At 41.0% G+C, this 25,839-nt stretch overlaps 1 protein-coding gene across 1 annotated transcript; it reads right to left on the minus strand.

Annotated features, from left to right (window-relative positions):
* Positions 1-751: 751 nt before the first annotated feature.
* C5H3orf70 (chromosome 5 C3orf70 homolog) lies at positions 752-17,669 on the minus strand. The gene is made up of 2 exons (XM_070753098.1): positions 17,267-17,669; positions 752-1,362 (listed from the first exon to the last, which is right to left on the minus strand). Exons 1-2 carry the CDS (start codon positions 17,472-17,474, stop codon positions 806-808), a joined length of 765 nt encoding a protein of 254 aa, XP_070609199.1. The 5' UTR covers positions 17,475-17,669; the 3' UTR covers positions 752-805.
* Between the last annotated feature and the right edge of the window lie 8,170 nt (positions 17,670-25,839).

A 25,839-nucleotide genomic window follows, 5' to 3' on the forward strand; every position in this document is an offset into this window, starting at 1 on the left:
CAGGTTACCTGAAAAGATTGTAGGAAGTGGTATAAGCAGAGGTGGGCTGCTAAGGTAGAACGGTGATGTGTGCTCGCCCCCATGGCTCTGAGCACTAGCGGAATCCAGCGCAATTACGCTACTGCACCTGGGCAGGTAGTGAAATCACACACGGATACATGGCGCACCTGCTTTTCTGCACATGATTTTGCTACCTACCCAGGTGCAGTAGTATAACTGCACTGGACTCCGATAGCACTCAAAGCCACGGGGGCGAGCACACGTCACCGTTCCACCTTAGCAGCCCACCTCTGGATATAAGCCACTGATACTCTTAATCCCTAGACTACCATACATAATACCATACATAATATAATAACAGTTGTGCAGTCTATGACCATAATAAAATTGGACTGATTGATAATAACAGAATGCCTGTAAACACAGGCATTGTCCTTCCTGTTTGTGTCATGTCAGGATCCAGGTTTTGTTCTAAAGTAACTAGGGACTGAAAAGTCTGAAAAGTCACTTGCTTACAAGATAACCTGACCATTGCAATTTAGCTGATCTTCATGACGATGAGGGTTAGTCTGTAACTAAAGGTGTCAATTCTGTTGTCTTTTGAGCTATACAGCAGGGGTTCTGGAAATTCATTGGCAGAATGAGTATCAAGGAATTAATTCACAGATGGCTAAACATTGTCACTGTGTTTGTTCCTTGAGGGATATCAAGTACACTGCAGAAAAGGACCTGTCAAAAATGCCAGTATAAATGTTAGAAAACCAGTGTTATTTTAATATGCCTAGCTAGCTCCCAGCTCAAAATTTCACACTGTGGTTTCTATGGTTTCGATTACTTCTAGTTCACACTGCGAGGGTGATAGGAGGGGACACTCATCTGGCTCCCAGCTACTGTCTGGACTATAATCCTCTTCTGAACTTAGCTCTGCTCCTTCTTCTGTGTCTTCGTCGCATGACTCCACATAATGAGCCCCAACAGCATTGATCCCAGAATCCTCGGAACTGGAAGGGGATGAGCAGTGATCTATTTTTGGCGTGTTATTCTCTCTCAAAATTAAGGCATTGCGCGTGGGGACCTCCTGGGGCTTTATCTTATAAGAGAGAGCAGGAGGCTGCCTCTGCACATAACACATCTTCCCGTTGATGCATTTCACACGGTAATTGTCAATAAAGAGGTCTGAAATGGTGCAAAACCGTGGTGAGTCTGGTGGTAGCGGTGCTTGGAAGACAGGTGCAAACTTCAAAAAGTGTTCTGTGAGAGAGACAGCGATCTGAATAGTGTTTATGGTTCCTCGAGGCCGAACAGGTATTTCAGTACTTGGAAGCTGTTCTACTGGAGTCATAGGCTGATAAACATATTTACCTGCAAAAGAGAGGAAAAGAACTGTTACAATCAAATTTGACTTTGTAGAAATTAACTAGACCAGTGATGGCGAACCTTTTTTTCCTTGGGTGCCGAAAGAGGATGCGTGCATGCTATCGTGCATGTGTGAGCGCCCATAGCCATAATTCAATGCCTGGGGAGGGCGAAAACAGCTTCCCCCACCCTCGGAGACACTCTGGAGGCTGGAAATGGCCCGTTTCCCAACTTCTAGTGGGCCCAGTAGGCTCGTATTTCACCCTCTCCAGCTCAAATGCTTCCCTGGAGCTGGGGAAGGTAAAAACGCCCTCCCACATCCCTCTAGAGCAGAGGTCCCCAACCGCCGGTCCGCGGACCAGGACCGGGCCGTTGGGGTTTTTCAGCCAGTCCGCGGCGCCGCTGACTGGCGCTGGAATTTGAAATGAGAAGTGTTGCTGCTCTACAAACATAGGGCAGCAACAGTTCCTTAAGGAAAGGCAGGAAACAAAGGGGCCAATTGCAGGCCCGCTTTCTTCCCTGCCCCTTAAATCCCAGATTTTCTCCTCCCCGCCCCCCGGCAGCCAAACGTTGTTTAGCAGCCGGCGAGTAAGGTAAGAAAATCGTCCGGGAGGGGGGGGGCTGGGCCTGGCAGTGCAGCTCGCTGCCGGGCCTCTCCTCTAACCGTCCGTGGGGTGGGGCACTGGGGTTGGGGGCCACGACCGGTGGCCGTGGAAAGTTAACAGGCCTAGTGGCGCAGCCGGCGCTAGGCCTCTAAGCGTCCGTGGGGGGGGGCGACCACGGGCTTCCAAAAGGCAAGCGGCCTAGCCTCTTGCTGCCCGTGGAGGGGGGGCGCCGATGCCAAAAGGCAAATGGCGCGCCCCGCCGCTTAGGCTTTTGTTGCTTCTGGAGGGGTGGGCGCTGATGCCGAAAGCCTCAGCGAGGTTTGGCTGCCGGGGGGGCGGGGAGGATTAAATCCTCCCCCCCTCCAGGAGCAGCAAAAGCCTAAGCGGCGGGGTGCGCCCTTTGCATTTCGGCATTGGCGCTCTCCCCTCCAGGAGCAGCAAAAGCCTCAGCGACGGATCGCGTCGTTTGCCTTTCGGCTCCATCGCTGAGGCTTTTGCTGCTCGTGGAGGGGAGAGCGCCAATGCCGAAATGCAAAGGGCGCACCCCGCCGCTTAGGCTTTTGCTGCTCGTGGAGGGGGGGTTGGCGGTGCCGATACCAAATGCTTTCCCTCTGCGGTGGGGGTGCAGGGCAGGCGCAGGCAGCCCCAGGAGACAAAGAGTGAATGAGAGAAAGGAAAGAGAGAGAAAGGGAGGGAGAGAAAGAAGGAGTGAGAGATAGAAAGGATAGAAAGAGGGAATGAGAGAAAGGAAAGAGAGAGGGAGGGAGAGAAGGAAAGAGTGAGAGATAGAAAGGATAGAAAGAGGGAATGAGAGAAAGAGGAAATGAAGGAAATGAACCCCACCCCCATATGACCAAAGCCCCCTCCCCCCCCCCACACACACACACCGGCCCATGGAAAACTGTTCTAGCTTAAAGCCGGTCCCTGGTGCAAAAAAGGTTGGGGACCTCTGCTCTAGAGGCTCCCAAGAAGCCAAAAACACCCTTCCAGAGCCTCTGTGTGAGCCAAATATCAGCTGGCTGGCACACACACGCATGTTGGAGCTGAGCTAGAGCAACGGCTCATGTGCCAGCAGATACGGCTCCGCGTGCCACCTGCGGCACCTGCCATAGGTTCGCCATCACTGAACTAGACCGTGGAAAAAATGCTATTGAATGCCAGATGCTGAAAGTCTGAAACAAGAATCTGCTTAGCTTATAGGCCTGTGATGGCAAACCTATGGCGCGCATACCACAGTTGGCACGCAGAGCCCTCTATCGTGCATGTGTGCGCCTACCGCCGGCCAACTGGTTTTTGGGATGCACGGGAGAATGGGGTTACCTGTGTATACACAGGGGAGTCGCACACGCATGCCCATTTTTGGTCCTAGGAGGCTGCAGGGAGACCTGCTAGGTTCAAAATGGGGGGGGGGGTCATGTATGTATATGTGGGGGGTGGGGGAGCATAGGAATCATGTGTGCATGCACAGCGGGCACACATTGCATTATTGGTGCCAGCGCATGTGCACTGTCGCACATGTGCACATGCAGTTTTGATACGATGAGAAAAGGGTTAGCCTTAAGCCTCCTGAAGGCATCTGGTTGGCAGTCCCTTAGCTTTTTTCCACATGCTTATCATTTGTTTCCTCTCAGTCACAAATATTCTGTAAAACAGTAGATTCCCCCTTCCGCCGCCCATCTTGAAATTCTTTAATTTTAGACAAACGATTATACAACTAAGCCTTTTGTTCAGAGTATTATTTTCTTTTCTGTATGCCACCACGGGCTGTTGTGGCTGCAGTTGTCAACAAGACATTTTAATAAGACAGGAAATGAAGAGATTTTAAAGCCGTGAAAGCCACTATTATTCTGATAATTAAGCCAAGTAAGAAGAAAATAGGATTGCATTGACTATGCCATATAAAAGCAGGATCAGGGAAAAGGATATTGAAATAAAAGAGAAACGTCAATCAATTGCAAAAGGAAGATTTACTTGGAACAGCTTACATTCTGGGAGGATCTGGAGTCAGCAGAATATAAAAGAGAAAGAACTGGAGAAAATCATAGAATACAAAAACCTGCAAATAGGATGGCTAGGGAAAAAGAAAGCAAAAATAATACCAATAGTAACAGGCACCTCAGGTGCAATCCCAAAACACCAGGACCACCACTTACGGTAATACCATCACCAATTGACAAAATCACCATCGGTTGCAAAAGGCAGCTTTACTCAGAACAGTTTACATCCCGAACATACCTTTAATGCCATCAAACAAAATCTGCCTATCTCTGGTCCTTGGGAAGGGCTCAATACAATCTATATATCTGGCTGACTGTGCAATGAACCGTAATAAAACAGAACAGCTGGGAAAGATTACTTTGCTGTTAATACTTCAGGGTTCTCTGTCACCACCAGAGTTGTTGGTATGGTAATACCTATCAGGGAGCAAGTTCACAACTTGGGGCTACTTCTGGTCTCCCAGCCCCTGCAGGTAGAAATCCTGGCCAGAGGGGATTACAGTATGTCCATTTTGGGGGTTCATTAGTTGCACCCCTGCCTGAGGTAGAAGTGTTTACCTACAGCAACTTATGCTCCTATTAGGGCTGTGAAAATATTTACTGACCCCTCACATCCTGGGCATAAATTGTTTCAACTCCTACCCTCAAAACAGAGCACTGCACACCAAGACAACTAGACACAAGAACAGTCTTTCCTGAAAGTCATCACTTTGCTAAACAAATAATTCCCTCAACACTGTCAAACTTTTTACTAAGTCTGCTCTCCTATTTCTACTAGTTTTTTCTCATCATTCCTATCACCCATTTTCTCCCACTTAGAACTGTATGACTGTAACTTGTTGCTTGTATCCTAAGATTTTTATTAATATTGTTTCTTCATTGCTTATTTGACCCCTATGACAATCATTAAGTGTTGTACCACAGGATTCTTGACAAATGTATATTTTATTTTATGTACACTGAGAGCATATGCACCAAGACAAATTCCTTGTATGTCCAATCACACTTGGCCAATAAAGAATTCTCTTTTCTCTTCTCTTCTCCTCTATTATTACCTAGCTGAGCTACTATAATATGTTATAGTTGGCTCTATGCTTAAAAACTAGTTAGAAATTACAATTGGTCCAAAATGGATGGTCCTATATGCTTTCTGGCATTGTTAGAGGAGCATATAGTATTGGTTTTGAAGAGCCTGCATCGGTTGCTAATTGTTTCCAGGTACAATTTAAAGTACTGATTTTAACGGTATACATTTCTTTAAGACTCAATGCCTGGATATTTGCAAGATCACCTCCTCCAACCAATACTGACTGAATAATTAAAGCACAGTGAGGGACACTGTTATTGTTCCAGCATTTTTGGCGGAGAGGTCTGAGCGATTGCAATGAAAAGGTGCTGCTTTTCCTTTGACCCTATGGAACAGCCTCCTGGTTATTATATTCAGCATAGCCCGCTCTTTGTTGATGTTTCAGAAGCTTTAAAAGTCAGAGCTGGTCTGATTTGCTCATGCCATCTTTCTCCTTGTATTGTTTGTAGCTTTATGTTTGGACAGTATAGTTTTATTGTTTCCCCTTTTTCTAGCATGTCCAAACATTAATTCATTCTTTACCTTTTACTATTTTAATTTCCACACTTCTCTTTGAGTATGTTATCAACTTCACCGCACCGTAACTTTCATTGTCGTCTTCTTCTCTGAAACCATTTGGTCTTCCTTAATTCATTTAAGGGTTTGATTGTCATCCATTCGGTCTAAATAATTAAATGAATGTAGTGCTTTTTTTTTTTTGCAATATATAAAAGTCCCTCGCTTTTATATATTCAGTCCTCATTCAGAAATCATCCACTTATTTTTTTTATTTTATATGATTTGTTCTACCACATACTGCATAATAACATATTCTTATTGGGTTCGCTTTTTTGGTTTCTCTTGCCATACAAAAAACATAACTCTCTATAAAAATTGGACAAAATAATAATTCTCGTCAACATCTTCCCAGACATACTTAATAAACTGAACTTCCTGTCCCTGAGGTTTTTATATTCACTCATGCTCCACCCCTGCCCAATCCCTCTGTGTAGGAAAGCAGTAATCATATTCCTCAACCATCAAATATAAATAGTCTTGATACACATATTAAACAAGATACACAGCTATAAGCACACCACATCCATATGTCAATGTTTCTTTAATTATAACATCTATGCTTGTAGTCTCACAATTAATTGTGTATGGCTTCCTTTTCAACATTTTTTTTTACTGGATACATTAACACATTTGTACCATTTTTTAGTTCTACTCTTTTTAAATCCTGTATCCTTGTATCCTGTATCCACAAGTGCAGAGTCTGCTTTTTCCTTTTTTTCTTTTCCTGGATCAACCAAGTGTCACTGAGCCTGACTCTCTCATGGACTGAGACAGAGCAACTGGTCCAAAGTCACCTTGTTGATTCCATGCCTAAGGCAAGATCAGAACTCATATTTTCTTGATTTCTTCCCTAGTGCCTTAACTACTAGAACACCACTACTGGTCTCTACTTTTTGCAACTACCTCTCTGTACAAAATACACCACCTGCTTCTCTTAAGTTTCACAGCAGCCATTCTCCCTCGTGCATTTTTATTAATCTGCAGCCTCCTTCACTTTATAATTCCACCAGCTCTTTTTTTCCCCTGTGCCAACTTTTAAACATTTTTTCATTCTTTCTAAACAGCTTCCATATAAACTTTCCTTGTATCCATTTCCATCCATTCTTTTGGGTAATTTTCTAACACACTTTCATACAAGAGCCATAGTTTTTCTTCCTGTTGTCATTCTGCTTTCATCTTTAATTTCTTTCACTTCCACATCCCTTTTTTCATTTAGTTGTATCCATAACACAGGCACAATTTCCTGCTGACAGGGCACAATAGTAGTCTGTTTATGCATACTTGGTCGGAATGGCACTGAAATTGTTTTACCCCACAGTAGTTCAGTAGAAAGCTTCAATTTTATAATTATTTAAAATAACCCTCATTTTGCACGGTAAGAAAACATAAATCTTACTTTTTTATTTTCAGTAGGAAAGTTCCTATCAATAAAAAGAATGGTGTAAGCATTTTATTATTTTCCTTTTAATGGATTTTCTGAAAAGAAAACTGATGGAAGAAGCAGGGGGGAAAGTGGGAGGGTTACAATTGGAAAATAACTTTGCCTGAACTACTGTTAAATTTTGTGAAAAAGGAAGAGCATTTGTGTAGTAAAAATCTAGTGTGGAAGTACCTGTACAATCGCAAACCCTACTACGACTAATAGCATGTTGACTAACGAATTCTGGGCCCTTAAGTCTGCACATCTTAAAAGTTACCAAGTTTGGAAAACACTGATACAGATTGTCCATATGACAATTATATTTATTCTTTCATTAAAAAAGAATGATGGCAATTGCATCTCTTTACCAGCCAACTTATGGCACTACACATTTTATTTCAAATTGGTGTACTGTAGCTGCCAGGAAAGAATAATAGGAAAATAGAAGGACGTTCAAATGCAGGGGTTCACCAGCAAGAAGACCCTCTCTCTAGTTGCCAGCGAGATATTCTGATGACCGAGGGCACCTGGTAGAATACATTTTGATAATGACCCAATATAAATGCATGCTCATTCCGATATTGTAGAATTTAGTAAAAACTTATGGCTGCAGCTTGTGAAAATCTGGGTTTGTTTATAAACCCCTCCAATAAGTAGATAGATAAGCAACAGTTAATTACTAATATCTGATTATTTAAAGATTGCCAAATATTTACAAGTAATTGAAAAATAAATGCAATTTGGAAGAGTATTTTTTTTCTACAAATGACCTTTTCCCTGAAACATATGCTGCCTTCCACAAGCTTTTTGTAATTTGGCATAAAAAGGACTAAATATTTTTCATAAGTGAAAACTCTGAGATTCTATGATGTTTAAAAGGATCAATTAAATTATGGCTTCCCATAGAACAATCTTCTTCCATTCTTCCAGTGAAAATATTGTTTTCCATCACAAACATAGCTCAGCTTCCTTCTCCATAAACAAGTGTTTTGTTTTTCTGTGTGCCGAAGTGGCGATTTAATATTGCCCCTCTACATCCACCAGGAAAATGTTAGGAAATAACCAAAGTAACCTATCAGAGAAAATGAGAATTACTGTTTGTGCCCAGAGCAACTTCTATAACATCACAGATAACACTTTTGAACACTAAAGTATGCAAGCCTGAGCTGGAAAATAGTGGATGGTTTTATGGCTCTAAAGGAGACACTTCACTTTTTGGATTCAAGAGAGAAAGCAGAGAGGGAGAAAAGGGGAGGGCGCTTGTAGGACTGTGAAAAAGGAGAAATTGAATTGTTTTGCACACAGACTCCGTTTCTGAATAGTGAGATGTTTTACGGATTTAAGTATTTAAAAGAAGTCTAGTTTCCTTAGAAGTAGCCGACATAAATATGTGACTGAACTAATCGACTTCATAGCAATCAAGCTTCACAGCATTAGTTTATAAATTTCAATTTCCCAATATAAATTATGGCAAACGTTGAATGCTATTGGACTTCCTGTATTTAGCATACCCAGCTGCCTGCTGTCTTATGAAATCCAGTTTCAGAATACGTGAACTTCCTATAAATTTCTATTGCCAATCAAAGCAAGGGAGAAAAGCACAATGAGTGAATTTCTATAATCACTTTCTTGAGCCATTCTACTTTTCCTTGAAATGTTCACAGTTATCAACTAACCTTTGGGGCCCTATAGCCTTTGCTGACATATTTACATTACCATAATTCCCTGCAAACAAAACAACTAAAAATTAATGGCATAGTTTGTCATTTTGAAGCAAAGAAAAAACCACAAAGAAAAGAAAAAAGAAAAGAAAAAATGGATTTCGCTTGATTTAATATAGTTTTTTTAAAAAGACATCTGAGATATAGATGAAATCAAGACAGATTGGCTCTCTTCATATTATAGAGCCCTGCCCACTTTGTATCATCAACCCCCTCACTCTAGCCATTACTGTACTTCTTTAAAAATGTTACCTGGGGCCTTAAACTATAGGTACATGCACTGCTCTATACCAATCCTAGCAAATGGACAATTTTCTGCATCACACATATGACTTGGTGGGGTATTAGAGATTTATGGTGTGTGTATTATGGTTAGGGACGGACTCTTCAAATTACACCAATAGTTACAGTATTCACTGCCACATATACATTCACAAAGTCTCTAATACTGTGATGGCAAATCTTTTTTGGCTCATGTGCCAAAAGAGTTTGTGTGTGTGTGATAGTATGCGTGCAGGTACCCATAATGCAATTCTCTTTTACCTGTGCATGCGCACATCCCCCATATTGCCCCTCCTGTACATACGCACAGGCCTCACTGAAGCCTCCAGATGTCCGGTAGGCCCATTGGGCCATTTTTGCCATCCCCAGGGTTCAGGAGATTTTCTTTACGCCTGGGGAGTGCAAACATGGCTGAAAAGGCGGCTGAAAATCAGCCGAATAGCGAGAACATGCACCCGGAATCTGACTTCGGACAACGCCTCGCATGGCCTCAGATATGGCATGTGCCACCTGTGGCGCCCATGCCATAGGTTCGCCATCACAGTTCTAATACCTCATTTTCCTATGTGCAATTCTAAGGAAACTGGAGAGGAAACTGACTTCACCACAAACATAATTACTAATATTCCATGAAAACACCCTTCAAAGTATAGAATATCTTAAAATATGATACTTGTTTGCTCCCATATGCAGGTATTATATACAGAAAAAAACCAATTCTTTTCTTTAACAATATTTTAATTATATGGACATTATCATAAATGTAACCTGCTACCCTAAGAGAGAAATCAAATTGAATACAGCAAGATTGCTATATGAATCTATAAAGATTAATATAATTATTCAATTTACAGTGTAATCTTTAACATATCTTTTCAGAATATAGTCCACTGAGACCTGCTTTGTCAGGCTACAACAATTTAAATATCTACATGGTCCTGCTGGATGAAGTCACACAACAGCACAGGGCCAGATATCAGACAAAAATTAAATGCTTATTTATAGTCTTTTGAAATAATTATTTTTAATAATCAGATTAGCTCTCAATCAAAGTAAATCCAAGGTTTAAATATATACGTACCCTAAATTCATATATTCCAATATATCATACCTTTTAACTATCCATACATTACATTATGCACACAATGTCTTTGAGGAATCTTCAAACACATATGAGTAAAATAGCAGGGTGTGTGATTTCTTATTCCACATTATGGTTACTAGAGCTATGAATCTGAATAGCAAAAATGCAACATATATGAAAAAGTGGGACAGGAAGCTTCCTAAGTGCAATATAAGTGTGAAAACAATGTTCTTGTTTATTCAACCAAAAAATTCATGTAATCTAAATTCTGTTACTGTGGCCAGTTAGTATTACCAGTAGGGTGATAGGTATTACAAACCTACATTTGATATTGCCATCTTTGGGGTAAACGTAAAGTATGTTAATATTCCTATAACTTATAAGAACTTATACATTTGTCTACAATTGAGAAATCATGAATGTGTGAAGAATCTTGAGAATCCTTAAGAATCTTTAATTACTCAGGAACACATACATAAAACAAAATCCAAACTAAAATGTTAGATGATTACATGAGATTCCGAAGTAAAAAGTAAAAGCATTATGTTAATTCATACTTCTGCTGTTTTATTTTCTCTAATCACGTTAGTAGTTCCATGTCATGACTGATTCTGCTAAACAGTAACAGGGTTTACCATGACCTCAATCTGTTCAAAATAATCACAAAAAAGGGATAATTTAAGAAAATCTTTCAAATCTATTTGAAAAGTGTTTATCTGAATGTAATTTTTTCAGTGTATCAAAATAAAAAAAATGTTTCAAGTAATAATATATTAGAGTGGAAAAATAATTAATATGCCTTTTTGTAATACTGAGGTTCATTAACTAGTAGGATTTAAGAAAAATACCATTGAGCCACTATATTATACACTGATGAAGAATCAGTGTATTTTTTTAAATACAAGGACTTCAATTGAGGTAGCAGTAGTGAATATCTTCAAGTGAATAATGAACTGATATATGGTGAGAGTGGTCCCTACAATGCATTCATTCTTGAAATAAACGATATAGTCTTTCAAAAGATTTCCTGAACTCAAATAATTTTATACACGTGAAAAATGCTTTCTGAATTCACAGTTATCATTGCAAAGTAGGTTCTACAAGGGAAACCTTGGTATGATTATTATAAAATAATAATTTATACCCCCAGGCCTTAGAAAATATATTAATGTGTGTGTCTCTCTTTGTGTATAAGTATGGGTTTATACATGTGCATGTATGTACATGTATGTATGCTTGGATAGTTGAGAGCGAAGGAGAAAAAGTGCCTCAAGAAAATAATAGGTATCTGCACAAATGTACAATTGTATTTGCTTTACAATTAAAGTAATGTCTAATATTAAATCTCTTGAGTTACATAAAGTTGAATATGCTAAAAGCTTGCTTTTTAGCAGCAGATTGATAAAAGATAATATTTGAATAAAATATTTGCAAAAAATAATACGCTTGCAAGTAGAAAAAATGGGTTTTTACTTGAAAAAATATATTATCAAACTCTAAAGTAAAAATCAATGCATTATGCAAAATTAATCCTTCTCTATGGAAAAATGAAATGGAGGTTTGTTTTTAATCCTTGATTTTTTTCCACATCTGTTCCTATTTGCCACTTGTACAACCTCACTTCCTTTTCCTTCATCATAAATGTAAATGGAAGTACAGAATAGCAAAAACAGGTGTGAGCTGTGAAAAAGATATTTGCCCAATCAGTTAAATTCTAATTCCTAACAGTTTCCACATTCCGCTTGCTTTCAATTTATAACTATTGTATGTTCATACATCAAGAATCTACTCATCAATATCATGTAATAGCTTAGTTTACAATATTACTGGTATTATTAGCCAAGTGTGTAAATTATTAGATGGAAATGTTGCTATGAATTACCTTCCAAAATTTTTGGCAAAACTATTGTAGAACTGACATATCTATATTATCTTAATAATGTAATTAATTGCATTTGTCATCCTCTCAACCAAAAATATACTTCTATGAGAGCTAGTGTGGTATAGTGGGTTTTTTTGTCTTTGAGCTAGCCACTCTTTCTCAACTTAATCTATTTCACAGGGTGGTTGTTGGGGGGAGGATAAATAGAGGAGGGTATGCTATGCCCTTCAAGAAGAAGGTGGGATATCAATCTAACATCAAATCAGATTTTAATGGCATATATAAATTAAGAACCTACCAGTTAGAAACACCTTACACTGTTTGGAAACTCTCAGCAGAAAAAAAGATTTTTTTATAGCTGAAATAATAATTTGCTCTTTTAAAAAACTCATACAAATTATGTTTTATCTAAGATACACTCAGATAAGGACTTTCCTTCTTTAATAGTTTGAATTGAAAATACACGGGCAAAGATGTCTTTTAGAAGAGTCAGGTGATTATTAATATTTCAAAAATTACCTTACATAGGTATTTCTAATAGCTTATATACAATAACAGAACTGAGAAGAACCTAGAAACAGAATGGAGCACAATATATTTCTAGAGAAATATTTCCTAACTTGCTATAATATGGTTCAGAACTTCTGTAAGGAAAATATCATTCAGAAATGCACAGAAAATATAATCTGACACATCTGGAGAATATTTTGCCTGAAAAAGCCACTCTGACAGATAAAAAATATATGTGGTATTGTAACAATATCAAAAAGGGTTGAAGTGCCCTCTGTAATAGAGAATATTCAGTATGGGAATCTAGTTACATCCAGTGAATTGCAATATTTCAAATAAATAAATACAAGCACGCAAACATGGAGTATTCTTAAAATAAGCAAAGATTATTGGTTACCAGATTCTGGGAACCAAAGATATATCAGAAATATCCTAAAGTATATTCCTAGATAAACCTCATAATCCAGGAACTGGAACCACTGATCTTCCAAACCTTCACAAACAGCAGCCCCCCAGTAGCCCTTCAAGATTAAGGATGCTGCGAAATACATTTTATTGCCATCTAGAGAGCTACATATTCCCTACTCTGCTACAACTGAGTAATAAGTTTGGGCTTTTAGATTAACTACCTATATAGTTCCATGGGTTAGAGACTGTGCATCAGGTGCCTCAAGTTTTGATTCTTTTGTTGTATTTGGATTTTATTATTGTCGTGAGCCATTCAGAATTTTGTTTTACAAAATGGGCAATCAAAAAGTGTTTTAAATAAATATTTACAACACAGGATTTCCATATAAGAAATATTCCATAACAAAAAATCAGGAAACATTACTGTGTCAGAAATATGCTGCACACAAGTAGTAGAATTACAGTATAGCATCTTCATGTTTATAAATCACTGTTATTAATACTTGGGAGATTAATTAGCAAAATGAGATGAAAACTTGATTTCCATCTATCTTTCAGTTTAAGTCCAACCATCAAATTCTGTTCTATGATTTATTCAAATATTTAAAAGTTCTAATTCTAGTTTGGCCTCAGTTACATTTCTAATTATAATTATTATATAATTATTTCTAATTCTAGTTATTAAAATTTAGAGATCACTTGAAATATGTAATAAAATTGGTCCCAAATCAACTCTTATCTCAGCATACCATAGGTACAGACAGATTATATTGCCAGTTTGTAGGCATGCTGAGGATATATAGTATGAAGCTAGCATGCAATTTTCTAAAAAAGACCTGAAAACAATTTATGAAGCCCTAAAGGCAGTATATATTAAAATTGCAAAAGTAGTCAGGCATAGCTTTGTTCCCTCCCCCCCCCCCCAAAAAAGGAAAAATATTCCTTTGTTGTACCTTGAACTTTCCAAAACAGATGTCCAATTAACTCCAAACAGAAATAATTAATTGTAATTGAATAAATATATACATGTACTCTGATTGTCTATTACCCACATCTGGAAATTGCAAATAATTTCTCAACTAAAAATATATTTAATTACCGTATGCAATATTCCTGAGGGAACTGTGTTTACATGCTAAACCCATGAGAAGATTTTATAACTACTGTATTTGCATCTGTTTCTTTCAAGAGGTGAAAAATGAATCAGAAATCTAAGGAAGACTTTGTGGTACTTCAAAGTCTTCCTTGGATTTCTGAACATTTTCATCTCCTGAGAATTCACATATAATATGGAGGGGGTGGGAATCCGAAACAACCAAATGCAACGTCTTTTAATTGAAAATTATTATTATCTACCATTTTAAACTGTAGTTCCTAGAAAGTGTTGCCTTTCTATAACTCTGTAAGACATTCACATTCCTTGCTGTTTTTGTCCTATGTCTGAAGCTGTGCTTAAGCCCTGTTCCTTCCCTGGGGAAGGATGCAAAATAGGACATATCATTCTACACCTTGTTTTTGCCTCTTCATTGGCAACACCTCTCTCAAGGCTCCGCTTCTGTCTTTACAAAAATAAGTGAATTAATAGAGACACATGGGTCTATCCCAGAATTAAAACAAGATGTTCCAATTCAGGTTTTAATAAAATTATTGTTTCATTTACTTCAAAGTCTTTATAATCTCTGGTAATTGTGCTCATGTTTGGGGCAGGCCTATTTTCTAGCTTTACCAAGAAATTAGAAAGGCTTACTGGAACCACTAACTGCCCCGAGTCTATGGAGAGGGGCGGCATACAAATCTAATAAATAATAATAATAATAATAACTATAGATACCATTCTTGCCTCTCTGTGCGCTTGATAAGAATCAACCATAACTTAATGGCACATAATCAGTTGGTCTCATTGGAGTATAATACCACCAAAAGCCAAATCTGACATACGGTAATTTTTGTTTTGATTTCCACTTGGGTTATACAGTATATGACAAAAGAAAACAAGCCATGTTTTTAGTGAGTAGATGCAGGAGGCCGTGCAGAAATTCTAAACTCAATCAAAAATGGAATCCCTTCTACTGAGTGCTTTCACACAGTCTGGTCTTACAGGAACACAATTTGGATTGTAGAAGATGCACCCAATCCTGCTGTGGCTGTGGTGCTTGAAAGTGGAGAAAACAAACTCAGCCATTTGATCAGAAGCATTAAAGCAGCAAATTCAGATAGGCATGATTGCTTGGTAGCCTGCAAATAAAAATGTTATCTTGAGCAATCAGTGAACACTACTAGGGATTATATAATTCATTCTTTGAAGAAAACTGTTCTGCTCAGACAGTTTAATGCTGAACAAGTACCAGAAGGGAAGATACAATTCAAGAATAGTAATCAGTAGGATACTTCAATTGTAGGGAAGATGTCAAATTTCATCCTGCCTTTACCCATCATCTCAGAAGAATTGTATGTTTTATTGCCATTAGCTAGCATATCGAAGTACTACTAAAAAAGAAAAGCTGATGAAAACACGAGAACACCAAAACAAGGAGAAATTCAGATGCAGACAGTTACAATTAACTGATAATCTTATACTTTCTTTTGAGATAGGCAACTTTCAGACGGGGATGAAATAATTTCTAATTTATAAATGAAAAATACTTTAAGAAACAGAACAGAAAATAATAATTATAACTTGCACAAGCCCTAAAACTTGAGTCTAGCAATGATGCTGTCCCTATAAATAGGGAGAAAACATTTGGAGCTTTGAATGAGAACAATGGTATCCTTACAGAGAAAACATAAAGTGCTATTTATCTGCTGCAACAATCCCCTTGCTCCGACTTCCAGTTTTCTGGCTTTGGATAATGAAGTGGCTACAGCAAGCTGCTGACATTTGGTTTGTGACTAGTTCCAGACAGATAACATTACTTCTGCTTACTGCCATTTCCCCTGCAGATAAAAGTGGGGAGTAAGTTCTATATTTACATTTTTGTAACTCCCTCTCCCCATGTCCCTTTTTTTTTACTCTAGAAGATCATAAACCATTAAGGTGTCATCAGTCAATTAGAAAATCTAATCTGGACACAAAGATGAGCCAACAACATTCTTTATCTAAAGAGTAATACATCCAAACTAAGGGAATCAGTGAAAACAGTAACTTGAAAACCATTCCATGACAATCTCAGGCTAATTCTTCAAGATATATATCAAATTACATATGCAGCCACAGATGTGAATGGCCTTTTAAAATGATAATTGAACTGCAAACTTCCCTTACTATTATTTACATTATTCCATGCAAACTACAAATGCAAGGTTTAGAGAAGCCTCTGAATGTAGAGTTGCAATTCCCATCATCCCTCAACATTGAAGAGTTACAATTCCCATCATCCCTCAACAATGATTAATCCTGGTTGGAGCTACATCAGGAGGGCCATACACATTCTGTGAATAAACAAATGGTTGAGTGGAAAAGCCAAGAGGTTTTTAACTGCCCATAGTACCTAAGGATGACTCTACTTCTTGTCTAATACATAGGAATTTATGGCTTCAGCATTTATAGTGTAAGAGTCTGATGACTATGAGTGGCTTAGCTAAGTGGTTTGCTACCTCCCATTGCCTCCCCAGTCAAGATGTAGTGGGAAGGTAAATAGTGAAGAGGAGGAATGTATTCCTTACGTAGCGGGTGCGCCCTCCTCACTACGGTGAGATGGGGATGCCCGCAGCACCCAGCCGACCCCGCCGCTCAGCTGATTGGCACGATCTGCGTTGCGCCCTCCCAGCTACACTTCGACATTTTACCTACCTCCCCACCCAGCCTCAACCCACCGCAGATCCAGCCCACTCCCTTCCTTTGGATCGTCCTAGTCAAAAGCACTAAGGGGATCTCTCTTCCACCTCCCCCCCCCCGGGAGATCCAACCGAGGCTCCGGATGCCCACTGTGCGTATCTGTCCCTATTGATCCCTCGTCGCTCGGGCCATCGGGGGCATCGAGGCGAGGGGGAAAGAAATCGGGGCAAGAGCCCAGCTTGTCCTCCGAGCGGTTCCTTATACAGGAAAAAGCCACAATCCAAAAACCTACGAAAGGGGTTTAGCCCCCCCCCCCCCCAAAGGACAACCGAGGCTTCTCCGTCCTCGGTGTGGTTGGCCAATCTCTCCCTTTTCCCGAAGGTTTCCACACATTCTCCGCCCGCCTGCCAGCCACTCAGCCCGGAGGGGGGGGGCCGCTTCCTTCCCTGCAACAGCGCGGGAAGCAGCCGCTTGCAGGGACCCGCCGAATCCCTTCCTCGCGCCCGCGCCCCCCTCCCCGGTTGGCTTCCCGCCGCGCCCATCCAAGCCGCCCCCCCGCCGCCGCCGCCCTCGGCACTCACAATGGCACCAGCCCAGATGGCAGCACCAGTGCAGACGAAAGCAGCGGCCGTGACTATGGGTGGCGCACAGCGACAGCCCGTCGCAAGGCTGGAAGTCGGGTCTGCCGGCGCAGCTGCGGGCCAGCGCTTGAGCCTCGTCGAGTTTCTCGCTTTTCCCGGCCGGGAGAGAAGCGGCAGCGACGCTGGCCGCCGCCCCAACCCCGCTCATAGTGCCAGTGCCGCCGCCGCCTTCCCCTCGCTCTCTCGCAGCCCGCTCTGAGGCGACGCCTCGCCGCCGAGTCACTCCCGCTTTGCGCGCACACAAAGCGCGGCGGGTCGGGAAGCGGCGCTTCTGGCCGTGGGGGGGAAAACAAACGCCACGGGCGAGCCCGGCCCCGCCTGGAGCCACCTTGGCCAGCCGTCCGGCTCCGCCTCAGCCTCAGCCCCGGCCCGCCCCCTCCAACTAGCGACGGGGCGGGGAAAACGAGGGAGGGGAAGTCGGCCGTGAGGAGACTCCGCTGAAGCGCTCAGGGGGGAAGGCGGGAGGGGGATGAGGAGAGCTGCGGAATCCTCCCCGGGAGATTAAAAACGGTCGGCGGTTCCCCTCCCTCCGTCTGGAGAGCGAGCGAGCGCTCACTGACAGCTCCTGTGGGCGAGGCGAAAGGAGGGACGGTTCGCAGCCAGTCAAAAGACCGGTGAGGTGGGGGGGGGGGACACTTTCCTCTCCAGCGAACGGTTACTAGGGCGCCTCGCATCCACAAGTTCACGCGGAGCCCTCTTGGAAACCCTAGGCCTCTCCCACCCATTCGCTCATCCTCTTCGGGATTTTAATCTGTTGTGAGCGATTGTTTCCCTTTTAATATGTTCTGAGCGATTGTATCTCTTAAACGACTACTTCAGCTTCAACCACAACAATGCACGAGCACGTAACGGATTCAAATTTAAAGTAAACCGCTCTAAACTCGACAGCGGGAAATGACTTTAGTAACCGTCGTGGAACTCACTACCAGCCTCTGTAGTATCATCACCTAACCCCCCCAAACTTTACCCTTAGACCAGTGTTTCCCAACCTTGGCAACTTGGAGATATTTGGACTTCAACTCCCAGAATCCTGATTTCTGGGAGTTGAAGTCCAAATATCTCCAAGTTGCCAAGGTTGAGAAACACTGCCTTGGACTATCCATAGTTGACCTCTCCTGATTATTTATTTATTGGATTTGTATGCCGCCCCTGTCCGAGGACTCGGGGTGGCTCACAACATATCAAACAATATACAATGTACAAATCTATAAAATCCAATTAATATTGCGGAAAAAAACTTTAAAAACTCTAATAACATTTAAAATCATTCATTCCCATTCACACAGCAAGACATACTATTTTTTGCTTCAGATGTTAAATGGTAAGGAGGTGGCATTGGTTAATTTATGTATACCGAAATTGCAAAAATGACATATTGTAAATTAATTTAAAATTAATGGTATCTTTTTTTCTGTACATGTGTTTGGAGAAGAAAAATAATTTTTAAAATTACCCCGAAAATGGCATACACACTTGTCGGCTAGGGAGCTAAGGTCTAATGGTCCCAAGCCTGGCGGCACAGATAGGTCTTTAAACTTTTACGGAAGGAGAGCAGGGTGGGGGCAGTGCGAATCTCAGGCGGGGAGCTGATTCTATGTCTAGTTGATGGGACCTGTAGAAGGCCGAATCTGTGGGACCCAACCAGTTGCTGAGACTCATGCAGCAGAAGGCGGTCCCAGAGGTAATCTGGTCCGATGCCATGTAGGGCTTTATAGGACATAACCAACACTTTGAATTGCATCAGGAAACCAATTGGCCGGAAACCAATTGGCAGCCAATGCAGTCCGATTCCTAAGAGGTGTGCATAAGGGGTGTGCATAAGTGCACCAGCATGTTTTCTGTCCACTGTCAGAAAACATGTTTCTCTATTACTAGTATCATGTATTGTTATATCTTTGTATATTGTTATATCTTTGTATACCACCAATAGGTACGTGACAAAATAAATAAACAAACAAACAAACAAACAATTTACCCGCCCGGGCACAGAACTGCCATTCAACATTTGCTTTCCCCCACCTCCCCCCACTTTCCCCCTTCCAATTTGCTTCCAACTCTCCACCTTGGTGTCTGGACCAAGCAGGATACCTCAGATCTGCTGCATGGCAATAGATTATCCTCCCATGTAAATAAACTTCCTGTAGCCTTGCAAGAAATGAGGATAAATAATATACTTTTAGAAACATAGAAGATTTATGGCAGAAAAGGACCTCATGGTCCATTTAGTCTACCCTTATTTCCTGTATTTTATCTTAGGATGGGAATATGCTCAACGGCCTCAGGTCTGCCAGCAAAGCCAGGTCTTCACAGCTTTCCTGGTAGCTAGGAGGGTGGGGGCGGTGTGGACCTCCAGGGGCAGTTGGTTCCAGAGAGTTGGAGCTGCCACGGAAACGGCCCTCCCACATGCCCCCACCAACCGACATTGTCTAGTCCAGTGTTTTTCAACCAGTGTGCCGTGGCACACTAGTGTGCCGCAAGACATGGTCAGGTGTGCCGCGAAGAAGGAAGCTCAGGTTCTGGTCTCACAACTTTTTGCTGAGAGAGTGAGGGTGGGAAAGAGAGAGAGAAAGAGAGAGAGAAAGAGAGAGAGAAAGAGAGAGTGAAAGAGAGTGAGAGAGAGAGAAAGAGAGAGAGAAAGATAGTGTGTGAGAGAGAGAAAGCAAGAGAGAGAAAGAAAAGAGAGAAAGAGCAAGCAAGAGAGAGAGAAAGAAGGCAAGAGAGAGAGAAAGAGAGAGAAAGAAAGAAAGCAATAGAGAGAGAGAGAAAAGGAGAGGAAGGGAGAGAGAGAGAAATGAGTAAAAAGGGAAAAAAGAGAAATGAGAAAATGATTGAGACAGAGAATGAGAGGAAAGAGAGAGAAACAAAAGAGAGAGAGAAGTGACTCTTGATTTAAAGCATATGATAAAAAGCACCCAAAGAATAAGAGAAAAAACCCCCCAGCCCTCACCTGATTTTAGAAATGGTTCAAGAGTGTGTATACACACACACACACACAAGGGTGGGGAGGAGACAGGGATGGAAAAAGAGAGGAGAGTGTCTTAGGGTGTCATTTTGTGTCATTTTGGTTGGTGGTGTGCCCCAGGATTTTGTAAATGTAAAAAATGTGCCGCGGCTCAAAAAAGGTTGAAAATCACTGGTCTAGTCGATGGGACCCGGAGTAGGCCAACCCTGTGGGCCCTAATCGGTCACTGGGAGGAATGCGGCAGAAGACAGACCATACTTACATGTTTTTAAAAAACACAAATGATTTTATAAAAGTGCCATCAGTATTGAATAAAATCATATCTGTTTGGCCAATCGATGCGTCTTCCTCTTTGAACCAATGGCATGGAGTGCATTGGAACAGAAAACCAGAGATTACAGAAATAGATAAATGCCATTACATAAAGCTGTCTTCTGCTCCCTTCGTATATTATTCTCTATGACCTGATTCACCAGCACTTAAGCGATGGTGGAAATGATGCTCACTTGCTCCAGGATGTTTTGCGTAGAAACCATTTCTGTACCATGAAGCTTTTCACTCTGTCTTTCTCTAGCTAAATTAGTTTTCATTAATGACTGGCAGCCAAGGTAAAACAAAAAAAAGTAAACATGATATTTTTTTTACGTGCTTTAATTTAATTTACATTGTCTTTGTACAATTTAAAAAGAAGGCGACTACAGATTAGAGATTAAAAGAGCTCATATTTTTAGTAATAGAAGACGCTTATAGTAGTCATAGTCTCACAGGGATGAAAGGAACCTTGGAGGGTCTTCTTATCCAAACCCCTGCCCAAGGCAGAAGTCCTTATACCATCCCAGACAAATGATTATCGATTTTTTTCTTGAAAAACCTTCAACAATGGAGCAACACCCATGAATCAGGGAGGCAACATGTTTCATCAATTAATCATTTTCATTGATAGGAAATTCCTATTTATTTATTTATTTGTTTGTTTTTCTTTCTTTCATTCATTCATTCATTCCATTTCTATGCCGCAAAAATATAATAACATCAATAATAGTACAAAACCATCTAAAACTAGTTTAGAAACAATGTACTATATAGACATTTAAATCCCTTCATACCATTCATGGCCAGCTCTCACTGGTTAAAACCATAAGATCAACGGCCCCAGGCCTATCGGAAAAGCCAGATCTTTACCGCTTTCTGGAAGGCCAATAGGATGGGGGTAGTCTGGATCTCAGGAGGTTACTGGTTCCAGAGAGCCGGGGCAGCTACAAAGAAGGCCCTGCCCCGTGGACCCACCAGCCAACACTGTTTAGCTGATGGGATCCGGAGAAGACCAACTCTGTGGGCCCTTACTGGTCTCTGGGAGCTATGGGGTAGAAGACAGTCTCAAACATAGTTTGGCCCTAAGCCATGTAAGACTTTAAAGATAATGACCAACATCTTGAATTGCGTCAGGAGACCAATCATGAGCCAGTGCAGTTCGTGGAGGATTGGTGTAATGTGGGTGTATCAAGGTGCACCCACAACAACTCACGTGACTGGACCAACTGTAGTCTCTGAACACTCTTCAGGGGTAGCCCCATATAGAGAGCATTGCAATAATCTAACCATGAGGTTTCCAGGTTGGATCTCCATCTGATGTACTTTCACCCATTACTTCTTGTCTTATTCTCAAGTGCTATGGAGAAAATAAATTAACACTCTTTCCCCTGTGACCAGTGATGGGCTGCCAAAATTTTTACTGCCACATTGTGGGCATGGCTTATTTTGTGGAATGGCTTGATGGTCATGTGACTGGGTAGGAGTGGCTTGCCAGCCATGTAACCAGATGGGAGTGGCTTGGCAATCATGTGATCGGGGGGGGCTTAAAGGTCATGTGACTGGATGGGAATGGCTTATCGACCAAGATAAATTTTCAAATAGACGCTTGGACACTTTTTCAGTTGACTAAGTCACATTATTTGAATTGCCACAAAAAGGACAAATAATAGACAGCTTTATTTGTTGAGGAGCACAGCAACATTTTAAGGTTTTGTACTGAATCCACAAGGTTCGGTATGATAACAGATTAGGCAAGTAGTTCAATTTTCTTTAATTGCTATAAAAGTTCAGTTCTAGATAATGATTCAAATTATTAAAGCGTTTATGGGTAAAAACATACTTTTAATTATTTCCTATTTTAAAAGTAATTAAGGATCATACTAAGGTACTAGAGAAGGAAGGACAATAAAAAAAACTATTAAGCATTCAATAAATAGTGCATAAACTTACTATCTCCACTGCATCCGTTCCCCCACCGTGGGGGCAGCAGCCCATTACTGCCTGTGACAATATTTCAAATATTGGAAGACTGGTATCAGGTCTCTTCTCTGAAGAAGCATTCTCTTCTCTGCACTTGTTTTAAGAGCCTTGGTATCCTTTTTGTACCATGGTGACCAGAATTGCTCACAGTATTCCAAGTGTGGCATCAGTGCGTATATAAAGAGATATTATTTTCCTTGATCTTGATGCAATTTAAAAAGGTTCTTCTGAGATGATGGGGCAGAGAGAGATTTCATAAATAAGGATTACCATACATAGATTTTTCCTCACTTGCCGTACATTGTAGTTTTCCAGAGAAACACTTATTTCTTGGTGTTGTGGTTAGCTCTGGCCCAGCTCCTGCCCCAAGGACTGTGGAGGTGGGGGAGACATCCACATGCTGCAGGCCTGTATTGCCCCCGGTGGAATCTGATGATGAAGGCTCCTCTGACCAAGAAGACATGACTGACAGGGAGGAGGAGAGTGTGGCAGACAGATCAGAAGGAGATCAATTATCTAGCTCCTCCTTGGATTCAGAACAAGAGTTAATGATACAGCCACGCATGCGGAGAGCGATGCATAGGCAACAACAACTGAGAGATTATTATCAAAGAAAATGAGGCCACCTGTGGTTGGGTGGGGCTGTGGTAATTAGTGAGGCTGCTATAAAGAGCAGCCTGTGGGTTTGGCCATTGTGGAGGATTATCTGATCATTGTGTTTCGTGACTGCTTTACTGACTTTGACCTTTTGTGTGCTGATTTTTCCTCCGCTTTGAAACTAAACCAGAGCAAAGTGTGTTTCACTTTGTGAAAAAAGGACTGTGAATTGCCTCACAGCTGCAAGCTAAGTATCACAGAACTGATAAGGGACTTGTACAAATTACCAGTTTGTTTGGAGACGAGTGCTCTTTGCTATATCAAAAGAGGGCTTGGTTTAAGTGAATTTTCATTATAAAGAACATTGTTTTGAATTTTCAAACGTGTGTGTGTCTAAAATTTGTACCTGTGAATTTTTGGGAGGAGTGTACCAGAGAGCCCGACAGAACACTTGGGAGGAAAGGAAATGAATGTATGCAATGAATGGACTTTCACATAATCAGCATCCTCAAAATGTTATTTTCACCATAAACAATTGGGGCCGTTCCAAAATACTGTATTTTTTATCAATTTCCATTAAATCACCATGAATTTTCTATTTTTAAAAATGATATCTATGCCTTGTTCTACTTGGCTGTAATCTTCACAATTATTGTTTTTCTGTAATACAACTTTCCCTCATCCTCATTTTGCAGCAGTCTTTTAAAATAATATTTACACCATCTTTTATTTCATCATTCCACCATTTCCCACTGGCATAACTCCCTGTACATCTGTGATATGATTTTTTTTCAGTCTCTTCCAAGCAATTTCCACATCGTATTTCCTTAAATCAATTCTTTCTTCATGCCACTGGGAGATTAATCTATCATCTAATAATCCTTTGTCACATAGGACATGTACCTTTTCTTTCGGCAGGTATTTTATTTTCATTTTCCCCCAAACTCATTTTTGTGCAAGGCCATTCTTGACATTGCCAAGAAATGATGTTTCACATTGAGAAGCATATCAGTTTTGCATATTTCACTAATTTACTCCATATTTCATGATGAATCCTGAAATTAATTATGCTTATGAATTAATATTCATTCCCTTGCCTTGGGTAAACAAGAATAGATTTATGATTAGCGCATGTATGAAAATCCCATTTTTAAATTTCTGAAAGGTCCAACACTTTTTCTGTATTCTCTGACCTACCCATCCATTCATGTTCACCTTCCAGAATAACATTTCCCCCTAATCTTGGTTAATATTGAATCAAACCTCCCCCAAATCATGAATAGATAATGTCTGCTATTATCACTATTCAGTGTTCTGCTGGGCTCTCTGATAGGAGCCTCCCAAAAATTCAAGGGTACAAATTTCACACACACACACATGTTTGAAAATTCAAAACAATGTTGTATTGCAAAGAGCACCCTTCCCAAAACAACCGGGTAGTCTGTACAATTTCCCTTAAGCAGTCATTAAGTACTTAGCCAGCAGCTGTGGAGAAACTTCACACCCCTTCTTCTTCCAACGAAGTCACACACACATACACACACGCACACACACACACGTTGCTCTGCTTTGGTTTCAAAGGCGTGAAAAAGCAACAAAGTCCAGCACACAAGATTCCTGACAAAACTGGGAACAGATATTCTTCCACAATGGCCAAACCCATATGCTGCTATTTATAGCAGCAGCCCTAATTACTGGAGCCCCACCCAAACACAGGTGGCCTCCCTTATTTCCTGTAATATGTTCTTACTTGGTCTCTTCTACGCATAATTTTGCGCTTGCGTGGGTCCAAAATATCATCATCTGAAGCAATAGAAGATAAGGAAGATTGACTGCCTGGGCTGTGTGCCAAGCCCTCCTCTGCCGAGTCACTCCCACCTTCTTCTTCGGCCGAGGAAACTGAACTCTGAACTGATTCTGTCGGCAATAACACAGGCCTGTGACATGTTGAAGTTTCCCCTGCATCCACCTCCCCATTCCCTGGGGCAGGAGCTGGGCCAGAGCCAACCACAACATTCAGTGGATCATAACAGGCAACTATCATAGGAACTTCTACTTTCATGTACACCCACTGCAATAGAATTCATAGTTAATGATACACATTTCAGTTTGTATTACATGAGACCAGTCCAACTTCCGATCTTGTTTTCTATGCACACCCTTTAGGACCAGATGAACTTATATGCTCTTGGTCCCACTGATTAAACAATATCATCTAGAAGACTAGGAAGTGCGCTTTCTCTATCACTGCCCTGTGGAATAACATCCCAAGAGATCCAAGTGCCCATTACCCTTTGTGCTTTTAAGCAAATCTTGAAAAGCTGGTCATGGTCAAGGCATGGTCAAGGGTGGTTGATGGACCCCTTTGGCTCATGAGGGTTGAGGAAGTTTTCACTGTTCTCTTTTGATATTGGTCTTATATCCTTTTCTAATTGCTAAGATGCCCAGAGCTATGACAGAGTCAGGTGGCCCTAAAAATGCCTTTTATCAACAAATACCATAATACAGATCTTTTACATCTTTTCTTTCCTTACCTCTCCCCTTCCCTCCCCTTTCCACTCTCCACCTCCCCTTTCCTTATGCTTTGCACTATTTAGTCCCCTTAGATTTGAAACTCCAATCTTCTATAACTCATGGCCAATATGGTCAGGATCATAACTTT

The sequence above is a fragment of the Erythrolamprus reginae genome, chromosome 5, assembly GCF_031021105.1.
Source record: "Erythrolamprus reginae isolate rEryReg1 chromosome 5, rEryReg1.hap1, whole genome shotgun sequence".
In the NCBI taxonomy this organism is placed as follows: domain Eukaryota; kingdom Metazoa; phylum Chordata; class Lepidosauria; order Squamata; family Dipsadidae; genus Erythrolamprus; species Erythrolamprus reginae.